The 26710-nt window shown below is 42.6% G+C and overlaps 1 protein-coding gene across 11 annotated transcripts in view; it reads right to left on the reverse strand.

Annotated features, from left to right (window-relative positions):
* The window catches only part of NRDE2 (NRDE-2, necessary for RNA interference, domain containing), a 71834-nt gene extending 56295 nt beyond the window's left edge, over positions 1-15539 (reverse strand). For 6 of the 11 annotated variants that reach the window (XR_010601131.1, XR_006176490.2, XR_010601130.1 and 3 more), the window contains exon 1: positions 15356-15535. Coding sequence is in view for 3 of the 11 variants with exons in the window: in XM_042858599.2 (XP_042714533.2) it covers positions 15356-15524 (169 nt within the window). In the remaining 8 variants the exon portion in view is untranslated. Of the gene's footprint in view, positions 1-15137; positions 15165-15355 lie in introns of those variants that run through there. The other 5 variants (XR_006176488.2, XM_005285386.5, XM_042858596.2 and 2 more) reach the window with 5 other exon arrangements.
* Between the last annotated feature and the right edge of the window lie 11171 nt (positions 15540-26710).

A 26710-nucleotide genomic window follows, 5' to 3' on the forward strand; every position in this document is an offset into this window, starting at 1 on the left:
CCGGGACCCGCCGCCGAAGCACCCCAAAGACACAGAGCAGAAGGATCCCCGCCTCCGAATGCTCTGAGGAGGAGCGCTGCCACCTAGGGCAGCAAAAACCGTTGCGCCGCTCCTGGTTATAACCTTAATACGTATTCTTCACTACTCAGAGATAGATGTAGGTTTCATTTTTAGAAGGTACACACTATACCAGGGGTAGGGAACCTTTCAGAAGTGGTGTGCCGAGTCTCCATTTATTCACTTTAATTTAAGGTTTCACGTGCCGGTAATACATTTTAACATTTTTTAGAAGGTCTCTCTCTATAAGTCTATATTATATAACTAAACTATTGTTGTATGTAAAGTAAACAAGGTTTTCAAAATGTTTAAACAGCTTCATTTAAAATTAAATTAAAATGCTGATCTTACAGCGCCAGCCTGCTCAGCCCGCTTCCAGCCTGGGGTTCTGTTCACCTAGGCCGGCAGCGGGCTGCATGGGGCCTACGGCTGGGATGCCGGCTGGCAAGGGGCCAGCAGCCAAGACCCAAGACCTGGGGGGGGGGGTTCAGGGGTCAGGGCAGAGGGCTGGGGGGGTGTGGGGGTGCAGGGCAGACAGCTGGGAGTGTGGGGGGGAGTTCAGGGGTCAGGGCAGAGGGCTGGGGTGCTTGGCTCGTGGAGGTGCTCCCAGCCCCCTGCCCTGAGCAGCTCATGGCAGGGGGCTGGAAGGGATATGCCCAGTTCCACCCCCTTCCCCAAAGCCCCGTCCCTATCTCTTCTCTGCCTCCTCTACAGAGCAGCGAGCACACTACCACTCGTCCCCCTCCCCCTCGCAAGGGCCATCAGCTGATCAGCAGAGGGAAGGAGAGGAGGAGGGGCAGGGAAGCACCACGCTGAGGGAAGAAGCGGGGGAGGGGGGAAGCTTGGCTGCCGCAGGACCAAGCTTCTGCCTCCTACCCCCGCAGGGGAGAGCGGTGGGCGGGGTGGCTGAGTGGGGCTGGGGGCCAAGACCGCGGCAGGCAGCAGCGTGCCACTCAAAATCGGCTTGTGTGCCGTGTTTGGCACGCGTGCCATAGGTTGCCGATCCCTGCACTATACATTTTTAAAGTGATTTACTTTGAAAACTTTTCAGGTTAGTTTTACAGCTTTATCAGAAAATGAATGACTGTTTGGTTATTTCGTTTACCAAAGGTAACTGAAGCAGATATTTATGAAGTCATTGGGAGGTGAACTATCATTAATATTTGGAGGATTTTCTTGCCATGCTGCATTATAGGGGCGGCCAACCTGAGCCTGAGAAAAAGCCAAAATTCACAAATGTACATTGCCAAAGAGCCACAGTACTATGCCAGCAGACCCCATCAGCTCCCCCCACTCCAACCCGTAGCGCCTCCCGCCCGCCGGCAGCCCCGGCAATCAGTGACTCCCCCACCCTCCCCACACCTCCCGCCTGCTGCGATCAGCTGTTTCACGGTGCACAGGAAGCTCTGGTGGGCGGTGGGGGGGGGAAGAGTGAGGGCATAGCTGGCTCGGGGGAAGGGGTGGAGTGGGGGTAGGGCCTGGGGCAGCACAGGGGATTGAGCACTGAGCACCCCTCAGCACATTGGAAAGTTAGCATCTGTAGCTCCAGCCCCAGAGTCAGCACCTGTGCAAGGAGCCGCATATTAAACTATGAAAAGCCGCATCCAGCTCCGGAGACACAGGTTGGCCACACTTGCTGTATTAGGAGGAGAACGTCACCAGACAGACATTTAAATTGTTTTATTTAACTAAAACAACAATGTTATGTATTCTGGATTTTTTTCTTCAACAGCAAACATATAATATTTTAACAAAACAAGCATATGAATTTTTGAATTTAGTTAAACATTCAAGTTTCATAAAATCAGGCTGTTTTTAACTAAAATAATCACATGAAATTTAATTCAGTTATCTTCACCTTCATTTTCCTGTTTGTTCATAATCTGGAAAAGAAAAACAAGCTTTCCTGCTTTCTCAGGTCCCAAATGATTTCTCAATTTGGAATGAATTAGTCCAAAGGAAGAAAATAGTCTTTCTAAACCAGCAGAAGAAGCAACTGCTGTTCAAAGTGAGATTATCACTTCAACAGTTTCTGAATCCAAGTACTGAAGTGACTTCCACCAGTTCACCAGTGTGACTTTCTTTAAAACATCATCAGCAAACATATATTTCTTGAATGGTTCTTATTCCCAAACTTGGTCTCTTTTACAGCCCGCTGCCATTATAGGTTTTCCCTTCTAGTGAGAGAATGGTATGGTAGGTCTCAAATCAATGAAGGCTACACTCAGAAAGACTTCAAGACTTCTGGAATATGCTGCTCAAACAGTTTCACTTTTATTTCTACTGCCTGTCCCTCCCTTCTCACATTTATCTCCAGACTTCTTCTCCTTATCCAGATCTATTCCGCCCTCAACAATTTTCTATTCATTGAACTTTTTGAAACTTTGCACTTTTAGAGAGAGGTAAGGGATTGACTTTGTGTACACAAATTTGCTGGGGGACAATAGAGATGAGGTCTGTTATTTCTCACCTCTATATATTATTTATTTATTTTAAAAAATTTTGCTGTTAACAAGCATGTTCTCTCTGGAGACACAAATTCAACAGTTTGAGAACGAAAAACTAATCATCTCTGATGGTATCTTCTAGACTGAGAACTGAGTCCCATTGGGTAGATAGAAAAATTAACCTAAATAATCTATACAGAAGCCTCTGGTACTCCATAAGATTGGGTCCCTAATCCATGACCTATTGGAACTCATTTCATAGAATCATAGAACATCAGAGTTGGAAGGGACCTCAAGAGGTCATCTAGTCCAACCACCTGCTCAAAGCAGGACTAATCCCCAACTAAATCATCCCAGCCAGGGCTTCATCAAGCCTGACCTTAAAAACCTCTAAGGAAGAATTTTCCACCACCTCCCTATGTAACCCATTCCGATGCTTCACCACCCTCCTAGTGAAAAAGTTTTTTTCTAATATCCAACCTAAACCTCCCCCACTGCAACTTGAGACCATTACTCCTTGTTCTGTCATATGTTACCACTGAGAACAGTCTAGATCCATCCTCTTTGGAACCCCTTTTCAGGTAGTTGAAAGCGGCTATCAAATCCCCCCTCAGTCTTCTCTTCTGCAGAAGAAACAATCCCAGTTCCCTCAGCCTCTCCTCGTAAGTCGTGTGCTCCAGCCCCCTAATCATTTTTGTTGCCCTCCGCTGGACTCTTTCCAATTTTGACACATCCTTCTTGTAGTGTGGGGCCCCAAACTGGACACAGTACTCCAGATGAGGCCTCACCAATGTCAAATAGAAAGGAATGAGCACGACCCTCGATCTGCTGGCAATACCCCTACTTATACAGCCCAAAATGCCATTAGCCTTCTTGGCAACAAGGGCACACTGTCAACTCATATGCAGCCTCTTACCCACTGTAACCCCTAGGTCCTTTTCTGCAGAACTGCTGCCTAGCCATTCGGTCCCTAGTCTGTAGCAGTCCATGGGATTCTTCCGTCCCGAGTGCAGGACTCTGCACTTGTCCTTGTTGAACCTCATCAGATTTCTGTTGACCCAATCCTCTAATTTGTCTAGGTCCCTCTGTATCCGATCCCTACCCTCCAGCGTATCTACCATTCCTCCCAGTTTAGTGTCATCTGCAAACTTGCTGAGGGTGCAGTCCACACCATCCTCTAGATCATTAATTTACACAACTTTTCTTAAACATTACATGAATATATTGTCTCATACTATAGAATTAGAATTTATAATCCCTATTCCATGATGAGATATCTTTGAGCTATAATGTATCTTAATTAAAATGATCTTTAGACAGGTTTTTCCCTCAAAAAGTATTTTATCCAAAAAAATCCGATTTAACTCAAAAAAATTTGATTTAAATAAAAAAATCGGATTTTTTTATTTTTTAAAAATCATTTATTTATATCCACCCTGTAGGAGAGCGAATAAAAAAGAATTTCAAAATGAAAAACCGAGATTAAGCGGGTTAACACTTAGATTTGATGCATTAACACACGGGGCTGCCCAAAAAACAGTGAATTGCAGCAAAAAGGGCACTCCTGCAATCCATTTGGCATGCAAACAAAAACAACAGACATTGGAGGAACAAATTAAGGTTTTGCCAGAGCAAGTAATGACCCCCGCTCTCCTCAGAGCTAGGATAAAAACCAGGGGTGCAGGTTCTCAACTGCTTTAACCTACGGAACCACACTCCCCGCTCAAATCTAAAAATATAAACCTTCTTTCTCAAATATTTTTACATATTGGTTAAGTTTTCCTTTATATCCTTTCTCAGTTTGCTAAACTCGCTGCTGCTGTCTGTACCTTAATATATCTTGATAGAGTTAATCTCTCTTGGCTCATGTCTCCCTACTTTCCTAGGTTGCTCCCAACCTTTTCCTCCGCCTCTCCACATTATTACTTTCTCTCTTTATTTTAAAATTAAAGTTTTTAAAGAAACCTGCAAAAGATAAAGCAGCTGAAACCAGAACAAAACGAAGAGAAAACAAGGTAAAAACCTTACTTTAAATTAATCTAGTAAATTAATTATTTTAACCCTTCAGGAATCCAACAGCTGGAATTACTCCTACCTTTCTTGAAGATACGGTTGCAAAGCAACAGAGAAGCAGATTCTGTTTCTAATCCTAACCACTGACTAATATTTGAAACATGGGCATTCCTTATTTCCAAATAGAGTTCTAAAATAAATAATAAATAATAATAATAATAATTAATGGAGATATCCCATCTCCTAGAACTGGAAGGGACCTTGAAAGGTCATCGAGTCCAGCCCCCTGCCTTCACTAGCAGGACCAAGTACTGATTTTTGCCCCAGATCCCCAAGTGGCCCCCTCAAGGATTGAACTCACAACCCTGGGTTTAGCAGGCCAATGCTCAAACCACTGAGCTATCCCTCCCCCCTAAGTTAATATAAAGTAATGAAAAATGCCTTAAGTTACTAAATTAACAACAGAAATTTGGCAAATAATATGAATTATCAATTTTTATTAAAAGTTTTAAATAAAAAGGTTATAACTTGCTTATTTAAATGTTTAACCCTTTTATCTGCTTGGTTTTGTTTTAAATGAATTGTTTTAATAACTAAATTCTTAATGCCTTATTAATGCCTTAATGCCTTAAATAGAATTCCGGCGCCATTTATTTTTAATTGTAAGGTTGTCCTGTATGTCATGCATGTTGTCCTGTGTTGTATGTTGTGTGTCATGTGACTACTTTTTAAATTATTTTTATTTTGCTGCAACAAGTCAAGTTTATAACCTTTTTTTGAAAAATATAAGTGGTACTACACTATTTTAATATTATGATTGGGGTATAACCATTATAATAATATTACCATTTTTTCCAAAGTTCAAAAAGGCCTCAGTTATAAATATATGTCTCAACAAATAATGCAATTGCAAACAAAAAGAATTCTCTTTTATTAACCACAGTTTTGTTTTGTTTTTAGTTTTTATTCAAAGAAAAAATGTAAGGGGAAACCTCAACATTAAGATTAAGGTAATATTAACAAAATGTTAATTTCTTGTTTGGGTTTTTATAAACTTGTTTGCACTTTTAAATACAGTTATAAGAATGTCATAGCAAAAATGTTTTAAAATAACAATTTGTGCATAAAGCTAACCAAACAATTACAACAGGTTTCCACCTTTGGCTCCCAAACACAATAAAGCAGGGGTGGGTAAATCCGGCCCTCAAGCTCTGGCTGGGGAGCAGGATCTGGGGCTTCCCCCCTCCAGCCAGAGAGTAGGGTCGGGGGGGGGGGGGCACTCCACGCGACTCCCGGAAGCAGCGTCATGTCCCTCCTCTGGCACTCCAGCCGGGGCGTAGGGTCGGGGCTTCTCCACACAGCTCCCAGAAGCAGCAGCATGTCCCCCCTCCGGCTCCCACGTGAAGGGGCAGCCAGAGGGCTCCGCTCTGCACGCTGCCCCTGCCCCAGGCGCCGCCCCCGCAGCTCCCATTTGCCGGGAACCGCAGCCAATCGGAGCTGCAGGGGCGGTGACTGCAGACAGGGCAGAGCCGCCTGGTCGCACCTCCGCGTAGGAGCTAGAGAAGGGACATGCTGCTGCACCCAGAGCCTGCACCTGAGCTCACCCTGCCCTCCAAACCTCTCAATCCCAGCGCGGCGCACCCGCCTGCACCCCAAACCACTCATCCTCAGCCCCACTACAGAGCCCACACCCTCGTCCAGAACCCTCAACCCCCCACCCCTTGCCCCAGCCCTGATCTCCCTCCCACCCTCCGAACCCCTCGGTCCCAGCCCAGAGCACCCTCCTACACGCCAAACTCCTATCTCCAGCCCCACCCCAGAGCCCGCACCCCCAGCCAGAGCCCTCACCCCCCCTGCACCCAACCCCGAACCCCCTCCTGCACCCTGAACTCCTCATTTCTGGCCGCACCCCGGAGCCCACACTCCGGAGCCCACACCCCAACCAGAGCCCTCACCCCCTCCCACACCCCAACCCCAATTTTGTGAGCATTCATGGCCCGCCATACAATTTCTATTCCCAGGTGTGGCCCTCGGGCCAAAAAGTTTGCCCTCCCCTGCAATAAAGTATCATAAAAATTTAATACCCTCAAAGTGTTTGCATGAACTTGCATTTAAAATGTATTTTAGTTTAATTGTTATACACTTTTCTTTTATGTTATGTAGTGGTTGTTAAAGTTTGTGATTCTAAATAGTTAAAAGTGGAATTGGTATCACAAGCAAATTAACTCTAAAAAGCTTGGTAAAAATTATGTTACTAACCCTTTTGTAAAACGGAATGCTCAGCAGGGAAATTGTGAGCATCTATTTTAGCAGTTAAGTATTAAATTTAGTATAAAATATTAGTAATGCACCTCAAGTGAAAAATGAATGTCTATATAACAACTGCAGAAGTATAGCTTGTGTTATAAAAGACTTGGTATCTATTACATTGTAAACACACTAAGTTAATAAGAATTAAGAAGTGGAAGATTGGACAAATGACCAGGGAGGAGTATAAAAATATTGCTCAGGCATGCACGAGTGAAATCAGGAAGGCCAAATCACACTTGGAGTTGCAGTTAGCAAGAGATGTTAAGAGTAACAAGAAGGGTTTCTTCAGGTATGTTAGCAACAAGAAGAAAGTCAAGGAAAGTGTGGGCCCCTTACTGAATGAGGGAGGCAACCTAGTGACCGAGGATGTGGAAAAAGCTAGTGTACTCAATGATTCACGAACAAGGTCAGCTCACAGATTGCTGCACTGGCCAGTACAGCATGGGGAGAAGGTGACCAGCCCTCTGTGGAGAAAGAAGTGGTTCGGGACTATTTAGAAAAACTGGACGTGCACAAGTCCATGGGACCGGATGCGCTGCATCCGAGGGTGCTAAAGGAGTTGGCGGGTGAGATTGCAGAGCCATTAGCCATTATTTTTGAAAACTCATGGCGATCGGGGGGAGGTCCTAGATGACTGGAAAAAGGCTAATGTAGTGCCCATCTTTAAAAAAGGGAAGGAGGAGGATCCGGGGAACTACAGGCCAGTCAGCCTCACCTCAGTCCCTGGAAAAATCATGGAGCAGGTCCTCAAGGAATCAATTATGAAACATTTAGAGGAGAGGAAAGTGATCAGGAACAGTCAGCATGGATTCACGAAGGGGAAGTCGTGCCTGACTAACCTAATTGCCTTCTATGATGAGATAACTGGCTCTGTGGATGAGGGGAAAGCAGTGGATGTGTTATTCCTTGACTTTAGCAAAGCTTTTGATACGGTCTCCCACAGTATTCTTGCCGCCAAGTTAAAGAAGTATGGGCTGGATGAATGGACTGTAAGGTGGATAGAAAGCTGGCTAGATCGTCGGGCTCAACGGGTAGTGATCAATGGCTCCATGTCTAGTTGGCAGCGGTTTCAAGTGGAGTGCCCCAACGGTCGGTCCTGGGGCCGGTTTTGTTTAATATCTTTATTAATGATCTGGAAGATGGTGTGGACTGCACTCTCAGCAAGTTTGCAGATGACACTAAACTAGGAGGCGTGGTAGATACACTAGAGGGTAGGGATCGGATACAGAGGGACCTAGACAAATTAGAGGATTAGGCCAAAAAAAAAACTGATGAGGTTCAACAAGGACAAGTGCAGAGTCCTGCACTTAGGACGAAGAATCCCATGCACTGCTACAGACTAGGGACCGAATGGCTAGGTAGCAGTTCTGCAGAAAAGGACCTAGGGGTCACAGTGGACGAGAAGCTGGATATGAGTCAACAGTGTGCTCTTGTTGCCAAGAAGGCTAACAGCATTTTGGGCTGTATAAGTAGGGGTATTGCCAGCAGATCGAGGAACGTGATCGTTCCCCTTTATTCGACATTGGTGAGGCCTCATCTGGAATACTGTGTCCAGTTTTGGGCCCCACACTACAAGAAGGATGTGGAAAAATTGGAAAGAGTCCAACGGAGGGCAACAAAAATGATTAGGGGTCTGGAGCACATGATTATGAGGAGAGGCTGAGGGAACTGGGATTGTTTAGTCTCCAGAAGAGAAGAATGAGGGGGGATTTGATAGCAGCCTTCAACTACCTGAAGGGGGGTTCCAAAGAGGATGGAGCTCGGCTGTTCTCAGTGGTGGCAGATGACAGAACAAGGAGCAATGGTCTCAAGTTGCAGTGGGGGAGGTCCAGGTTGGATATTAGGAAAAACTATTTCACTAGGAGGGTGGTGAAACACTGGAATGCGTTACCTAGGGAGGTGGTGGAGTTTCCTTCCTTGGAGGTTTTTAAGGCCCGGCTTGACAAAGCCCTGGCTGGGATGATTTAGTTGGGAATTGGTCCTGCTTTGAGCAGGGTGTTGGACTAGATGATCTCTTGAGGTCCCTTCCAACCCTGATATTCTATGATTCTATGATTAAATTTGGGTTACTGAAAACAAGAAGAAATGTAAAACAAACAAAAAACTTGTATTATGTTAACTAACTAGCTGTTTAAGGTTGCATCCCACAGACCAAAGACACCAGAAGATATCACACCACAAAAACACCAGAAGATATCAGTATACAGTGAAGGAAGCACCAAGAAAAGAAAAATGAAGTGCTTTATAAATAAGAGACTGGTCAACTACACCTCAGTCTACCATATATGAACAATCACGTTGGCAATCAGCTAGAAACCACTAGCTAGATAGACCAGGTTAAACTGTCATTTAATTTGAATTTGGCTATTGTGTAAAAGCAACTGTATTATTGCTGTATTACTGCTGTACATTTACAATGTGCATAACTTTGCAAAGCTGTTTAACCAACACACTGGTAAAAATTAACAAATGAATGGCAGCAAACAACATGAAGGCAAGGAAAAAACAAATTGATAAAATAATCATTAAGTTATATAGAAACTATAAATTGTGTAAACAAATTCCCAGTTAGTACCAGTCATAATCTGGGTCCTAACTGAGGCAAATGTTATTCAAAACAATCTTGTTCACTGTCTTGAGTACCAATACTAAATCCTGACACAGCAATATTGGATAAATTGGTTACTGTCCATTGAGTAGGTTATCTGGAAGACAGCAGCTATAAGAAACAACTGGACCTATGTCAGCTACTGGTAAATCACATAGGAATGCAACCAATGGAACAGAGAAGCTAGCCGCTCCTGTTTCCTGCCCAGCGAAGCTTATCCTAGAGGGTGACAACCAGCAGTAAGGGTAACCTATAACATGGATGGACAGTACTGTAGCTAATTACAAGAAATTATGTATAATGGCCTCATTTGTAATGCCACTACTCCAAATTTCTGTTTTACTTTTTATATACATAGCACTGTGGGACACACTGTAATAATAACTATCCCAGTATTTCAAATCACTCAGCCTACTACTACTGAGGATATAGGTGGTAATTGTAACTGCCCGAATAGGAATGTGTTGCTATCTGCAGTACCAAAGTAAAAGGATCAGACTACACCACCAGGTTGGAAAAGGATTGTTATGCTTGGTTATGAGGTGGTGTCATATGTACACACACATATATATACACATACACACACCCTATAGGCCCATATACACTACAAATACAAATACCATATCCATATTATCCATAAAAGTTAATTATTTGGGAGTGCCCCCAAAGCTCAATCATAACACTACACTATATAATTGCTTAAATAAATGCACATAGTTATAGCATACCCTCCTAGGCAGCAAAAAATACACCAAACCTAGCGTAAAGGATCTATTTAGTTAAAATCAACGTTTTAATGGTTATATCAACCAATAAGAAAGAATCTCTCTTTGTATTTCAGTTTTTTCTAAATCGAAAGTTGATTTAAGTCAACCTACTCTGGTGGGACTTATGTTTGAAAATTTCCATGTAAGTGACCTTTAAAGATATTTGACTCAGCCATCAACAATGTTATTCAAGCCAGGTAGGAAACAAGGAATTTCACAGGCTAAAGTATTGTCTTACACAGTCCCTGTAACTGAAGTACTTCAGAACTGATATATAGGAAGAACTAATTCTAAAGCGAATGCTTCTTAGGGCATGTCTACGCTGTGATAATAGACACGCAGTGCGGCCACAGCTGGCCCTGGTCAACTGACTCAGACTCACAGGGCTCGAACTGCAGAGCTACAAAACTACAGTCTACATGTTTAGGCTCTGGCTGCAGTCCCTATGTTTTCCAGGAAATATCAAGAGTGGTGGATTCTGGCCTAGTCCTGCAGTCTTTCTACATTCAAGATCCATGGAACTTCAACTTACACTCATCACAATTGCATAATGAGGGCCTAAAGTAGTAATTAAGTCAATGCCACACAGTGTGTTGGAAAAAAAGACAGCCTTATTTCCTAATTTTTATCACTGAAATACATATTCATAAATAGGAATTGCTCTTATCAACTTCTGCCATAACATCAATGTTCTTTCCGGGTGCTTTTTTTTCTGGGCAAGTGTGGGGAGGGAGATAGGAACTACCCTACCAAAAACTACCCAGACAAAAAGTTGTTTGATCCCTTGGTCATACTCTGATCTAATTTATACTTGTGTAATCCAGAATAACTGCACTGACTTCAATGGTATTATTCTGGATTTACAGAATTTTAATTAGATCAGCATTTGGTCCTTTGTGTATATGACATTTTTATTATTTATTTGTTTACACAACACAGCAGAATTTGTAAAGTGCCTATTTTAGCTTGTGCAATATCACCCAGATGAACATAATGAAAGATAAAACTGACTGACTGGCAAAGATTCAAGTTGTGCAGATATGTGGCATAACAGCACAGGACTGGAAATAAGTCAGTTAGCCCTCCTTAAAATCATTACACCTATCTCAGAAGATATATTGAACACATTTATATTTTTGGCCATATGCCTAACAATATACTTGAGAACTGCAGGTATTCTGTATAACCACACAGCTTCCCTTATTAATAAATTATTGCTTACCTACATAATAAAATATGTAATAACTCACTATTGAGTAATTATTTATTTTGGCTGAAATACTTTTCATAAGTTTGTATAAAAAGTAATTACTGCACAGTAAATACTTTTACATTTCATGTTTGATTTTAATTTTAAATATTGACAATAATACTTTGTACTTAGTAGAAAGTGTTCTCACCATTTGCATTATATAAAGAACTAGCTTCATTTTACAGATGGCATAGTGAAGCTAAGTGATTTGTCCAAAGTCACAGAGACTGTTGGTACAATGTTCTGAACCCAGGAGTTCCAATTCCCAATCTGTTAGATAACAGTGCCTCAGAAATTCTTCCTAAACAAATAAGGCATCTTGCACCACTTAAGTGAAGGAAATCTGTGTCACTGACTAGAATAGGCACAGAATCAGGCCCTTAAACAATTAACGTGGATAGGTGCTAAGTTTTAATTGACAATAAAACCATTTGAGATATAAAATGGTAAAAGTACCCCAATAAGGGGGAAAATATTTTTGCATTACCAATCTTATTATTAGAACATAAGAACGGCTATACAGGATCAGACCAAAGGTCCATCTAGCCCAGTATCCTGTCTTCCAACAGTGGCCAATGCCAAGTGCCCCAGAGGAAATGAACACAACAGGTAATCATCAAGTGATCCATCCCCTATCACCCATTCCCAGCTTCTGGCAAACAGAGGCTACAGACACCATCCCTCTATTCTGTTATATGGGGCCTAATTTTTAGGAACCACTGCTCTTTGTGACTTTACTGGGAGTTGTAGGTGCGCTGTACCACTGAAAATCTGAGTCTTAAAACCGTAAAACAAAGGCAATTTGACATTGAGAAATGATTTATATAAACGCATTAATTCCTTGACTATGTCCATAGCCCAATCTTGCCTGCGTAGACAAGCCTGAATTGTGTTTTAAACTTGTAGAATCATGGTAGAAACTCCAACTCCACCCCCAGTACAATCAATGTACTTGCATAGATTCCCCCTAAATGATTTATACCAGCCAGATGTTAAAAATGCTCTTGCTACTCTGTACAAAATGGCAAACCATGCCAACCTAATACTTTGGGGAGAATTAAACAACTATTCCATTACATAACATGTACCTAGTTAAAGCCTACTTGTAAATAATCTCCAGTGAAATACTAAGCTGGGAAGAAATATTTGAATTGCTTTTAATTCCTCATATCTCATCATCATTTACCTAAAATTGTACAGTTTTCAAGGAAGAAACTTCACTTTAATACAACTTTTAAAAACACCTGGCATATTGTTGGTCTATATAATTTGTGTTAAAATTTAATTTTTCCTATTATTTTCCATGGTCATAGGCATAACACCAGAATGATAATGCATGGGACTCTTTCTGCCCTTCCCACCTGAAAAAAAACTCACAGTACCTGACAGCAGAGTCAGTGTCAAGAATCTCAAAACAAGCTTTTTTGCTTTGCAAACTTCTAAAAGTCTGGTTCTAGCACAAATTGTGGGACCTAGTGATACTTTTCATTTTTAAAGCACCTTTCACTGGAGGATCTTAAGGCACATAATAAAATACAGGCCCAATCTTATAAGTACTACAGACTACCATCAAGGGGCTGCTCACATTAGTAAGTACTATGTTTAGTAGTAGCCTTCTGCAGAATTGAGTCCTAATTAAACTTCATAACATCCCTTCACTTCACTCACCGCTAAATTGCAGTGATGTCTAGAGTACAAAATGGCAGAGCAAAAGTTTCAGACAAGAAGTCAAACTATAAAAATCCAAATAAAACGGAGGGGAAAGCATAGGTAGGCAGAATGCAATTACCCAAAATGAAATCTGGCCAGGGCATCAGAGTTAATACCCCAGCTCTTACAAAAAAAAATGCACAGAAATCTTAAATGATCACCAAAGAGCACCTCAGTTTTATGTATCATCTAAAAAAAAAAAATGACACATTCAGCAACACAATGACCCCTACTCCCAGGTAGGACACCAAGGAAAGAGTGTCATCTTTCATCAACACCACATTCTACAGTACCTAGTTCTCAGCCAAGTATTCATTTTATTCTATTTAATTTGTGAAATTTGATGGGATCACAGTTTATGGTAGTATAACAGTTATTTTTGTTTAATATTTAATTTTTATAACTTTACTAAAATATGCTTAATCTGTTAATTAGTGGAAGTTGATCATTTATAGAAGATATTTCCACAAATTCTGGAAAAGTAATTATGTGTTAGTTTGCTAATCACTTTCTATCACTACCTCTCCAATCTCAGGCACAAAAAGTGAACTAGCACTGAGCCTCTGAGGTTGAAATATATCTAAAATATTTGTACTCAGTTTCAGAATTAGGAGGTTAAAAACCAGAACAAAATACAGCAGAAAGTGCAATGTAATTGAATGATCCCCTCTTAAAGTGTCAATATTCCTAAAATGAATGATTTCTTTAAAAAATTACTTGTGGACAAAATGTGGTCTAGAAATAGTGCTAAAAACCAGAACCCAAAACTGAACTTCAGTCTCAAGCTCTTGTTCTATATGCCTTCAAGTCTATAAGATGAAAGATTGTTGTGGGGACATGAGGTCCATACACAGTAAGGTTAAGCTAAGGTCACAATCCTGCAAGTTACAATGTGTGGTCAGAGCCCTGCATCCATGAAAAAAACCTACTGGATCTCCATATAGGCACAGAGGTCTTCCCATTCAATGTAATTTGCAGGATTGGGACTTGAACTAGTACCATCTATCCTGTCCAGTTTTCACTACCCAACAGGGTCCCCTAAAGTGGCTAAAAGGTCCCCTCATTGTGAGGGCAATACCAAAGGTTACAGAGCCATATAGCGGATGCACAGCATGGTGTATAACAGCAGTTCTCAGCCAGAGGTCCAAGGCCCCCTGGGGGGCAGCAAGCACATTTCAGGGGGTCAGACCAAAAAAACCAAAGCGCAGAGCCAGGGTTAGAGTTGCTGGAGCCCCAGGGCAGAAAGCAGAGCCCCACCGCCCAGGGTGAAGCCTGAGCAACTTAGCTTCGCGAAGCCCCCTGCGCCATGGTGCCCGGACAATTACCCTGCTTGCTACCCCAAGGCCAGCTTGGCTTTTAATCTTCTGGATATGCAGAAAAACAGTTGTTGTGACACAAGTGGGACATGGAGTTTTTATAGCATGTTGGGTGGGCTTCAGAAAGAAAAAGGTTGAGAACCGCTGCTGTATAACATAGGAGGGTGGGCTCTTGTGGAAAAAATTGTAGGTGTCACTATTTTAGGTTTTCTCTGCAATCGTCTTACTGTCTCACACAAAAATGATAGATTTACAGAAACCATATTTGTGCTGTGGACCTGGGTAAAAGGAATAAAAACCAACTTTGTCCAAAGTTAGCCCAACCTGGACAAAGAATACATGGGAAAAGAGGTGTACCCCGAGGGGAGGGCCTAAAAATCAGCAAAGTTCATGGTGTTTTTAGATCGCCATACCCCCAGCGCAGTCACAAGTTAGGGGGAGGTGTGCCAGAGGATTGATAGCCTTCCCACACGCCACTGACTTCCCAGCAGTAGCCTCACTGAACCCATGTATTACATCTCAGTAAGTGCGCTCCCGGGTACCAACTGCAGGGCATAAAGCGGGGGCCACCTTGACAGCCGGGCATAACTAACACCCCCACGTGTGGGCAGCAGGCACTTTCGTGTACGTGATGCCGCCGCTTTCCCCGGCCCTCACCTCCACGCACGGAGCAGCAGAAGCGGAGCCACCCCTGGGAGGGAGCGTGTGTGCAGGGGGGGCACCGGGGGGTTGCTGAGAGGGGAGCGGTCTCTATGGGGAGCAGGAGACCCAGCGGGGTTTCTGGATGGCGGTCTTTGGGCGTGAGCAGAGGGACCGGGGCAGGCTCACTACAGAGCACTAGGCCGCTGATGACGACCCCCCTAGGAGGATGTTACCTCTCCTGGAGCCCTCGCTACCACTGGCTGGCGTCTCCCCGGGCTCAACGGCGCCGGCAAAGGCCGGGAAAAGAGCCATGGGCTGAACCACAGCTTCTTCCCCTCTTGCTTCCCAAGGAGACCCCGGCCGCCCAACGAGGCAAGATGGCGCCGCTCGCTGCCCCAGCATGCTGGGAAATGTAGTCCCGCCTGCCCCTGCTCCCAAAATGGCGTCGGGGGGAAGTCACTGGGCAGCTGTACAACTCCAAGGCTGTCTGGACATGCGGATGCTCCCGCTCGTGGGGGGAGCAAAAGGAAGACGCCCCGGCAGCCTCCTCGCGATCATCCAACTTCCCGCGCCAGTTCTCTCACTCATGGAAGAGGGCGGATTTTGCCCAACAGTTTAGGCCTGACACCCTTTGGGGCTCTCTCAGTGTTGGAGAGATACGCTCCCCTCTGCAGCCCTGACTCCCCTCCACACACCGGGGTGTGCTGCTGCTTAGGAAAGCCACTTAAGTGCCTTGATTTCCATGGGTGAAAAGCTCTGTTTTGATATGTGAATGTGCAGCCTCCACACACATAGGCGCTGACTCCAGGGCTGGAGCACCCAAGGGGAAAAATTAGTGGGTGCTCTGCACCCACTGGCAGCTCCCCACCCCAGCTAGCCTCTACCTCCTCCCCTGAGCGCGCCACCGCGTTCTGCTTCTCCCCCCTCCCTCCCAGCGCTTGCACCACGAAACAACTGTTTTGCGTGGCAAGCGCTGGGAGGGAGGGGTGAGGAGGAGGAATGTGGCATGCTCGGGGAAGAGGCTGGGGCGGGGATTTGGGGAGGGGTCCAATAGGGGTAGGGAAGGGGCGGAGTCAGTGGGGGGGGGGGCGCAAGCACTAAGGAAAGTTGGCGCCTGTGTCCACACACAGGCTTCCCATCCTTCCTGAGCAGAAAGGGACACCTCTCCTACAGTTCTTCTTTGGCTCATAGGTGCAGAGGGGGAGCAAACTAGGGTGACCAGGTGTCCAGTTTTTGACCAGAACACCCAGTCAAAAAGGGACCCTGGTGTCTCCGGTCAGCACCGCTGACCGGGCCATTAGAAGTCTGGTCTGCGGGGCTAAGGCAGGCTAGTCCCTACCTGTCCTGGCTGGCACCAAGCTGTGCCCCGGAAGTGGCCAGCAGGTCAAGCTCCTAGTTAGGGGGGCAACGGGGCTCCGTACGCTGCCCTGAGCACCGGCTCCACACTGGCCAATGGGAGCTGGGGTGGGGTGGTGCCTGTGGGCGAGAGCAGCGTGTGGAGCCTCCTGGCCCCCCTGCCTAGGACCCAACCCTCTGCCCCAGCCCTGAGCCCCCCAAACCCAGAGCCCCCTCCTGTACCCCAAACTCTTCATCCCCAGCTCCACCCCAGAGCCCGCACCCCCAGCTGAAGCCCTCACCACGTCCCACACTTCAACCCTCTGCCCCAGCCCAGTGAAAGAGAGTGAGGGTGCGGGAGAGCGAGCCACCAAGGGAGGGGGAATGTAGTGAGAAGGCGGCAGGGCCTTGGGGAAGGGATGGGACGGGGCAGGACTTGGGGAAGGGGGCGGGGCTTGGGTGTTCGGTTTTGTACAACTAGAAAGTTGGCAACCCTAGAGCAAACCCTATTCAACCTGTGGTTCCCCCTCCCAATCGCCTCTTACTTACGGGATAGAGGGAGAATATTCAGTTCTGATGAGATCTGACATCCCATTCCAGTTTTCTTTTCACTTATTTGGTGGGGCAGGAGAAGATGACTCTTTTTCTTCTTCAGCTCTGTCACCACCACCTCTCTGTGGAGTGGACGGAGAAGACTTGCTCATTCACAGATTCCAAGCCCAGAAGGGACCATTGTGATCATCTACTCTGACCTGTATAACACAGGCCATAGACCTTTCCCAAAATAATTCCTAGAGCAGATCTTTCAGAAAATCATCCAGACTTGATTTAAAAATTGTCAGGGATGGAGAATCCATTACAACCCCTTTGTAAATAAACCAGTGGGTAATTACTCTCACTGTTAAAAATGGTACATCTTATTTCCAGTCTGAATTTGTCTAGCTTCAACTTCCAACCATTTAGTTATGATCCACTACAGGTCTCCTCATTCATTGGGAGAGAGACCGGCAAACTCACTGTTTGAGTGAAAGGCACCCCCATTTATGTCTGACCCTCCTTTATGGTGTTTTACTCCTTGGAAGAGGGTAGGGCTTCCTCATCCATACCTGCCATCAAGTGTTTCATTGGGAGAGGAAAAGACTGCCCATTCAGATCTGTCCTGCCCTAGGTCTCTCATTCATAGAGGGGAAATACCTCTAGTCAAGCCTAATTCATCTTTTCCAAATAACTACTTGAGATCCTTACAAATCTAACTGATCCCAATGGCTCTTTTAATTGGTCTCATGAAAAACACATTCCAGCAGCACAGAGATCTTAACAGCACAAATCAAAATGTACATTTTATAATTTAGCTCACACTGAATCCAAATGACAAATGTTTTTGAAAAAGGGATTTTTTGCAATATCAGATATTTTTAAATTATTTTAAAATACTATACTGCAAACATACCTCTGTCTCTCTTTGGATCTGAGTCTCAGTCAATGAGTTATGCAAGGACACCCTCTCCTTGCATCTCAATTTATTTGGTGTTACCAAGATAGGATGACCAGATAGCAAGTGTGAAAAATCGAGAGGGAAGAGGAGGGGACTGATGTGGGGTGGTAATAGGTTGCCTATATATGACAAGCATTTAATATTGGGACATCTGGTCACTCTATACCTAAATCCAATCCTGCACATGTTCCCATTGAATTCAATGGGATTGCTCACATGCTTAAAGTTAGGCATGTGTATAAAGTGTTTGCAGATTAAGGCCTAAACTCCTCATGCACTTACGTGCCACCTGATTACATTCTTGGTATTCAACCCCTTCTTTGAACATAGGCACCCTGCGTGAATAATTCCAACAATACTCTAAAGGGAAAAAATATATAAAAACAACCTCCCAAAAATGTTAAAACAAGACAAACCACAAGAATCAGACTCCTAACAGAGAATCGGGATAATACAGATGGAGGTAAATATGTCACACACCCAGCAAGGTGTAGAAGATTTCTTTTGTGTTATGTTTAAGAAATAACTTATACTCAGGTATTGAGGCTTAGATATCTTTTTGTTAATTTGTATTGATACTGTACAAAAATTCAAAGTAAAACAAAAACAAAACATGGGGAAACCAATCCAAAGCAATCATACAGAAAATGCAATACATATCTGTTAAAATAGGATAAACAAAATAGGAGAAAAGAGTTCTAGACCGATAGGCAAATTACCAATGCATCTAGAGTAACTTGTATTTATTTATATAATAACAAAGAATTATATTTGAAGAGTATTATCTGATCTTCTGTTGTTTTTAAGGTATTATTTTATTTATATTCTAAAGAGAAGTCAAACTATATATAAATTACTAGGATCCATTTTTCCTCAATGAAGGAAAAGCTTTTATACACACGGACTTAAAATGAACCCCCCAAAAGTTATCTTCCCATCTCCTCTTAAGAACTTGATCCAAATCCCATTGAAGTTAATGGAAGGCTTAAATGAGGGACAATGTAGATGCATTTCAGGGCAGGCCCTTCGGGTTACTGAGTTTAAATTTCACTTATTCAGATTATCTTTCAATTGAGGGTAGTAGCCAACAGTCACATCAAAGAAAATACAGGAGGACAAAATGTTGCCATTAAAAGTGAGTTAAATGACCCAAGTAATTAATTTAGAAAAATTCTGGATACTGGTTTCTGTAGTGCCCCCTGGAAATTAACCATTATTCAGGGCATAGGGGTATTTCAGGCATACTAAAGCCTACACAATAGGAATGATGATATACTTAAGTGCTATAAGTTTTTACTATAAATAGAATGGAGAAAGCTGAGGGGAATATAAAAAGATGGAAGACCTTTTAACATTAACTCTGTCTTTGTGCAGGCAAACTTTCTTTAACATAAGTGGGAGTTAAACTTGGGTGAAGACTGATGCAAGATCATTCTTTGTGTTTATTTGCACAAATAGTTCCTATTTCTGATTCCTGGAACATCAGTTTTAGAGTAAAATAATTTTTTTCTTGATTTTCTGGTTGCTCCCACAGCCTTTCTGGACATTCCTCGAGCTGCTTTTTAAAACCATAACTTAGCCATGAACGATATGCATCCCTGGTGCAATTCTGTTGACTTCAATGGAGCAATACCCATTGGATGCATTTAGCCCAAGAGAACATGTATTTCTATAGCTGCGATTTTCCTACAAAACAGATTTCAGTAAAGTTGTATGAATATTGTTTATTAAGCTCTCTGGGACAAAAAATGCCTAATAAATGTAAAATATTACAGAACAGATATTTTACTCTACCGAGTCAACCTTTTTCTCAGCCTTTAGTAAAGCCACTGACAAAAGCATCTCTTGATGTCTGATACCTAATATTGAAAAAAAATCTGAAACTTTAGTGAAGTGGAGCAGCTAATTTTAATAAAGCCTGATTGATTTATAAGGATGATACTAAGCATTATTACTTCAATTCTATCCTAATAATTTTCTTTTGGATTTGAGCATCTACATTCAGTAATGACGTGATCCCATAAGACTCCCAATTAGTGGGGCCTTTTTTAGGTTTCATTAGTTCTGTAAGTAGAGTTGTACAAACAGAGAGAGTGAATATCTCTTTCTTAAGAGGAAAGTTATACATATTTATTAGATAATTTAATTGTTGGGATCCCTCAAGACCCTCTTCCACTCGGTTCCCAAAAACTCAGTTTCTCAATTTGATTCTGGAATTTGTCACTTAGGTACCTTTATTTGGCATACAGCAACACTGCACCCAGGCTGGCCAGACTCAAACACATGGATGATGCAGGGTGCAGCGCAAATTCAAAGTTACACAGCAAAACTTTTCCATATATACATCTTTACTAACATCTGCATTCCCAACTATACATTGCATCATGGGATTCATGATTCACTTGATTACTGTTCAGGAACCAATCTCTGTACTGTATGCTCTGTCCTTGCGCAGTTCATGATCGCTGCATTCCAGATTTATCTTGTCCATTGTCCCTAGTACCAAGGTGTTCCTGCTTATCTTAGCTAGCCTGACTCCAGCCTAATGCTTGTTACGCCCTTATTTACAGCTTAATCTTCCATTCCCTTCTCAGTCATGCCCCCTGAGAAATGAGGTCTTACTTATGTCAAGTTACTTATGTCAGGTTAGGCCTACACTAATAAGAGGGTGTTTGAAAAGACAAAATCAATTTTCTCAGAAAGCCCATCAGGTTCAGCACTCCTCCCAACTACTACAGGAAGAGCCTGAGTAGGATTTTTAATTTCCCCTTTAGTTATATCTGCCCCTAGGAACTGTTGATATACAAACCTTTGAGATTTCAGAGACTCAGGAGTAATATATATTAGCACTGCTTTCACCTTCAGCTTCATAGGAAGGTAAGCTTTTCGTTATGGTTTCATTTTTAGCAAGTCATCAAATCCCTCATGACACCTATGTATAGAGTGAATGTATTTCTGTCTGCCTCTTGTTAATCAAATAAGCTATGTAGCCTCTTACTTAAAATTTCTGTGGAATGAACTTGTTAACATTACATCTGTCTGACAATAATGGAAGATGGCAACCATTTTTATTAAAGGCAATATTTAACAGTTTAGAAGCCAGAAATCAGATAATCATGTGACTCCCTACTGATATGTATGTATTGTAAGAATCTACAAAATCACAAGAGTTGGGAGCTGTATCAGGGAGAATAAAATTACTCCATTTCTTCAATGGAGTAATTTTACCCACATAGCTGGGGGGATAGTTGGGTGTATTTATATACACTCCCTTGCATGAGATCTGCAAAACCCACAATAACACAAGTTCCTCTCTCTTTTCTTCTCTCCATCTCTCCAATAACATTACTCCCAGCCACTTCTCCTTCGGGGAAGTTTAGCAGGCTTCCATCCTGTTCTCCTTCTGATGCCTTGTCGACACCCCAAAGTTCAATCATCCTAGTGTGATTGCAGTTATACCTGCAAAAAATGCTTATATTGATATAGCTTATTCCAGCATGGGAAGGGGAATAAGATTGACCAATATAAGGCACCTTTATAATGTTATTACTATGTCCACACTAGGGGTTGTAATAGTCTAAATATTTCCATAAAAAATCATAGCCCCTAATTGATATAATTATTTAGCACAAAGTCTGTGTGTACACCAGCCCTTAGAAATATTCTTCAGACATGCCAAGTTTCCACTCTCCCTCTACATTTCCCCCTGTCTCTTTTCAGGCTTCTCTCACTGTGAAATTCCTCAGTTTCTTCTATGTCCCAGCATACCCTTTCCTCTTGGAGTTCTTCCTTCTACCAACTCTGCCTGTTGTCCAGGAGCGCTCACAGCTCCCCGTGCCTCCCCACCCAGTGTGTTTCCCTTTCAACCAAAGCTCCTCCTATTCCCTTCCAAAGCTCCTCTTGTCACTCCCTTTCTTCCAGGCTTCTCTATATCCCCTTCTCCTTTCCCCAAGGCCCTTAATCATTATGGGGAAGAGGTGAAGCAGTGCTCAGTGGCTGCTGCTCTGGACTGGTAGTCAAATCTCTTCTCTGATGGCTCACCTCTCAGCCTACTTTTCCTAGCTGTTCTCTCTATTCATGCAAACAAGTATCATGTATGCAAACACCAAATGCCGTAATAGTTGCTGAAAGGCTTCATGGAACAAGTGCCTTTGGGGAAAACCTTGCAGGCAAAGTCTTACCTTGTACTTTTCAATGTCTTTTATGGACTTTGCCTGCAAGGTTTTCCCCAAAGGCACTTGTTCCATGAAGCCTTTCAGCTACTATCAGAGCACATGTGAATCTTGTATTTTCAAATTATTGGCAAAAACAACCCCAGAAGACATCTTCCTAGAGAAAGGAGCAGTACTGTGCTTTTACTTCCCCAAAAGACTATTTTGATAAATCAGAACTGCACATAGTTTGATGAAAAGATTAATAGCTTTAAATCCATCATTTAAAGAGATTATCCATAGATTTGAATATAACTGAAGCAACTACATTTCGTAATCTTTTTGCCTGAGACAAACCAGATTCTGACTAGTTGTGGTCATGAAAGCATCCTCAGTATTTTTAGTATTTGTTAAGAGTAGGGTGATAGCCCATGTAATAACCAAATTCCGGTTATTCTCCTTGGACAATGTGGTTATATACTGTATTATGTACACATTTACCATCCTAGATTATTGTCCCCTATCCAGCTATGAGATTAAACAGTTACCATGTTTCACCCCAGAAGTAGCTGCATTCCAGGGTAGATGAATTATTATGTATATAATTTCTTAAACATTTTGAAAGGCGCTGTATAAAAGTAATATATTATTGCTTATTGAAGACTTTCATTTTGTCTAAATAGCCCTTTTATACTACTTATTTCTCAAGGTTGCATGTTTAATATTTTTCTTACTTTATAAACATTATAAAAAAATCAGTGGCTTAATAAACAAATTAGTAAAACAAACACATTAAAGCATATGTCATGGGAATGCAAAACATTTTTCCCTAAGCAGCTGAAAATAAATAGAAAAAATATTAATCTTTCCCTTCCTACCCCAGTTCTAATATTATTTTATATAGGCTGTTAGAGCATTCAATAAATTATCGTTCAGTTATTTGAATGAACAGTTCCTGTGATTTATTTACTGCCCTGGATGCTATCCATTAAATTTTCAATTATATTAAAACTGCATTCAGTACTGCATTAGACACTTGCCAGTTAGATGACCTGTAGCAGATATTTTTATGGTGGAAACGTAATAAAGACAAAGGACTCAATTCAGTTACACTAATGCACACTATTCTGAATCTTAAGAGATCTGTAAGTGAGTGATTGCATACATGAAGAATACTGGAATTTTCAAGCTACATGGCAGTGCTGGCCTTGAACAGTCAGGTTCACTGTGCATGTGTGAAATTTGTGTACATGTTTAAAGATAAAAACCAGAAATAGTGGACAAATTAACACTAAAATCCTTCTTTCAGAAGCCCATACCCTGGATAGGCCTGTTAGGCTGAAGATCTCATGGAAAGGTATATAAATCTCAGATCTACAAACATAGTCATGTCAACAAACCATATTTATTTATACTGTATACATAAAGATGGAGGGCTTGGGGCTGCTCCCATAGAAGTTCATGGGAATTCTGCTGTTGACTTTAGAGGGAGCAAGATCAGGCACAGAATGAAAAGTAGATGGATTCAATCCTCCAGTATTCTTTCTGATACAACTCCCATTAATTTTCCATGGGAGTTTTGCTGAATGAAGACTTCAGGACTGGGCCTGATTTTTAGAAGTGCTGAGCAGCCATAACTCCCCTTAAAGTTAATGGGAGCTAGGATCTACTATTGTATCCACTTCTAATTGTATCTAGAAGTGGATACAATTCCCATCCAACGGACTGATGTAAAGGGACATCAGTCTCTGGAAAAATCATGGAGCAGGTCCTCAAGGAATCCATTTTGAAGCACTTGGAGGAGAGGAAGGTGAACAGGAACAGTCAACATGGATTCACCGAGGGCAAGTCATGCCTAACCAACCTGATTGCCTTCTATCATGAGATAACTGGTTCTGGGGATATGGGGAAAGCTGTGGACGTGATATACCTTGACTTTAGCAAAGCTTTTGATACGGTTTCCCACAGTATTTTTGCCACCAAGTTAAAAAAGTATGAATTGGATGAATGGACTATAAGGTGGATAGAAAGCTGGCTAGATCGTTGTGCTCAACGGGTAGTGATCAATGGCTCGATGTCTAGTTGGCAGCCAGTAACAAGCGGAGTGCCCCAGGGGTCTGTCCTGGGGCTGGTTTTGTTCAACATCTTCATTAATGATCTGGATGATGGGATGGATTACACCCTCAGCAAGTTTGCAGATGACACTAAGCTGGGGGGAGAGGTAGATACGTTGGAAGGTAGGGATAGGGTCCAGAGTGACCTTGACAAATTGGAGGATTGGGCCAAAAGAAATCTGAGGAGGTTCAACAAGGACAAGTGCAGAGTCCTGCACTTAGGATGGAAGAATCCCATGCACTGCTACAGGCTGGGGACCGACTGACTAAGCGGCAGTTCTGCAGAATAGGACCTGGGGATTACAGTGGATGAGAAGCTGGCGATGAGTCAACAGTGTGCCCTTGTTGCCAAGAAGGCTAACGGCATAATGGGCTGCATTAGTATGAGCATTGCCAGCAGATCGAGAAAAGAGATTACTCCCCTCTATTCAGCACTAGTGAGGCCACATCTGTAGTATTGTGTCCAGTTTTGGGCCCCCCCAGTTTGGGATGTGGACAATTTGGAGAGAGTCCAGCGAAGGGCAATAAAAATTATTAGGGGGCTGGAGCACATGACTTATGAGGAGAGGCTGAGGGAACTGGGCTTATTTAGTCTGCAGAAGAGAAGAGTGGGGGGGGGGGATTTGATAGCAGCCTTCAACTACCTGAAGGGGGGTTCCAAAGAGGATGGAACTAGGCTGTTCTCAGTGGTGGCAGATGACAGAACAAGGAGCAATGGTCTCAAGTTGCAGTGGGGGAGGTCTCGGTTGGATATTAGGAAAACTTATTTCACTAGGAGTGAGGTGAAGCACTGAAATGGGTTACCTAGGGAGGGGGTGGAATCTCCATCCTTAGAGGTTTTTAAGGCTTGGCTTGACAAAGCCCTGGCTGGAATGATTTAGTTGGGGTTGGTCCTGCTTTGTGCAGGGGGTTGGACTAGATGACTTCCTGAGGTCTCTTCCAACCCTAATCTTCTATGATTCTATGACAGAGCCTGGCACTTTACCTGGTTTCCTGCAGGAAAGTAGGACCATTCCTTCTTTCTGACTTATTCTTCTGTCTTATTCTTCTGTCTGTATGTTTGGTGTCTCCCTTTACCCATTCTCTATAAAATAATAAGCAATAATTCTTCCTTTAGGAAAAAAAAGTGTTTGGCTTATTTCAGAGGATGTTTTTATTACTATAAATGGAATGGCATATGGCTTAGCCGGAAATGGTGGGTATACATTCAAAAGATTGCACAGGGACTTAAGAATCACATTGATTTGTGGCTTCATCCTGCAGTCACTGTCCAGGGTAAACTTCCATTCCTTACAATGGGAGTGAGTGTTCCCTGGGCAGGGATTGTAGGATCAGACCATTTAATTGAAGGTGGATGACTACATCCCTATGCAACCTTTGAAAATTTAGACTGTCAAATAAATTTAATCACTCTAAATAACGAAAATGTAAATCATAAAATAAAATAAAAACATAGTACACATAAATAGACAGTGCCCCAATGACAGGTAGGATGTTCTGTTATCCCATGGTCTGAAAACCTTTAACATTACTTGTCCCCAGGGGTTTCATGATTTCTCTTGTAGTTCCATACCTTATCAACATGCTCTCCTTAAATACTACTTAAGCAAAATATATCCAGCCACCAGCTCTTGGCTCCTAGCCCTTTGTATACCCATTCACCACCGGAGTGCCTCTGCCTGCAACAGTCAGAATATCCATCATAATGTAAGAAGGAGAATCACACTACCACCTTTTTTTGGCCTGCCAAACTTCTGATAATTTAGGTACAAACAAGCCACAGTGCTAGAGAAGCCAACTTCCATAAAGAATATCCCATACGTATCCTTTACTGGTACAGAGTTTATGACACTGGACAAGTGGTAAAATGATCAAGTTATATGCAGTATCATCACTCTGGCAGAAAGCTGTTTGCTGTTGCTAAACAATATGACAGAGGGAAGCCAGTCAATACATATGCAGTAGAGATCCTCTGCAATGCACTGAACTGGAATAGTACAATACTGAAATATTGGATGGTCCTGTTAAAGGATGATCATCATGTGTAAATATTAATTTTAAACTTACCTAAAGATAATATATTTGTTAATATTCATTAATATTTTATATTTATATGAACTCTTTTATCTGAAAGGCAGCTGAAGTGCTTTAAAAACAATACTTATGCATCAGCATGGAAATGCAACTGCTTCTGGGATGAAGAGGAGCAGTAAAATGGCACAAAATACACTGCAAAACATTAAGAATAGAGAAATGTGTGACCAAGGACAGTGAACAAACCCCAACTTATAAAAAGTACTATGGGGAATTTAATATGCAGAGAAGACTGGACTTTTTTTTTTAAGATATTGCCTCAAAGATTCCACCATCACGTCCTTCCCTTACCCCCTCACAGTAAACTGCATGAACTCAACTCATCCGGCTCAGAGGCTCGATGAAATGGTAACCTATGCATTCAAACCATTACACAGGGACATAAGCATTTGTACTTCA

This window comes from Chrysemys picta, chromosome 4, assembly GCF_011386835.1.
Source record: "Chrysemys picta bellii isolate R12L10 chromosome 4, ASM1138683v2, whole genome shotgun sequence".
Taxonomy (NCBI): domain Eukaryota; kingdom Metazoa; phylum Chordata; order Testudines; family Emydidae; genus Chrysemys; species Chrysemys picta.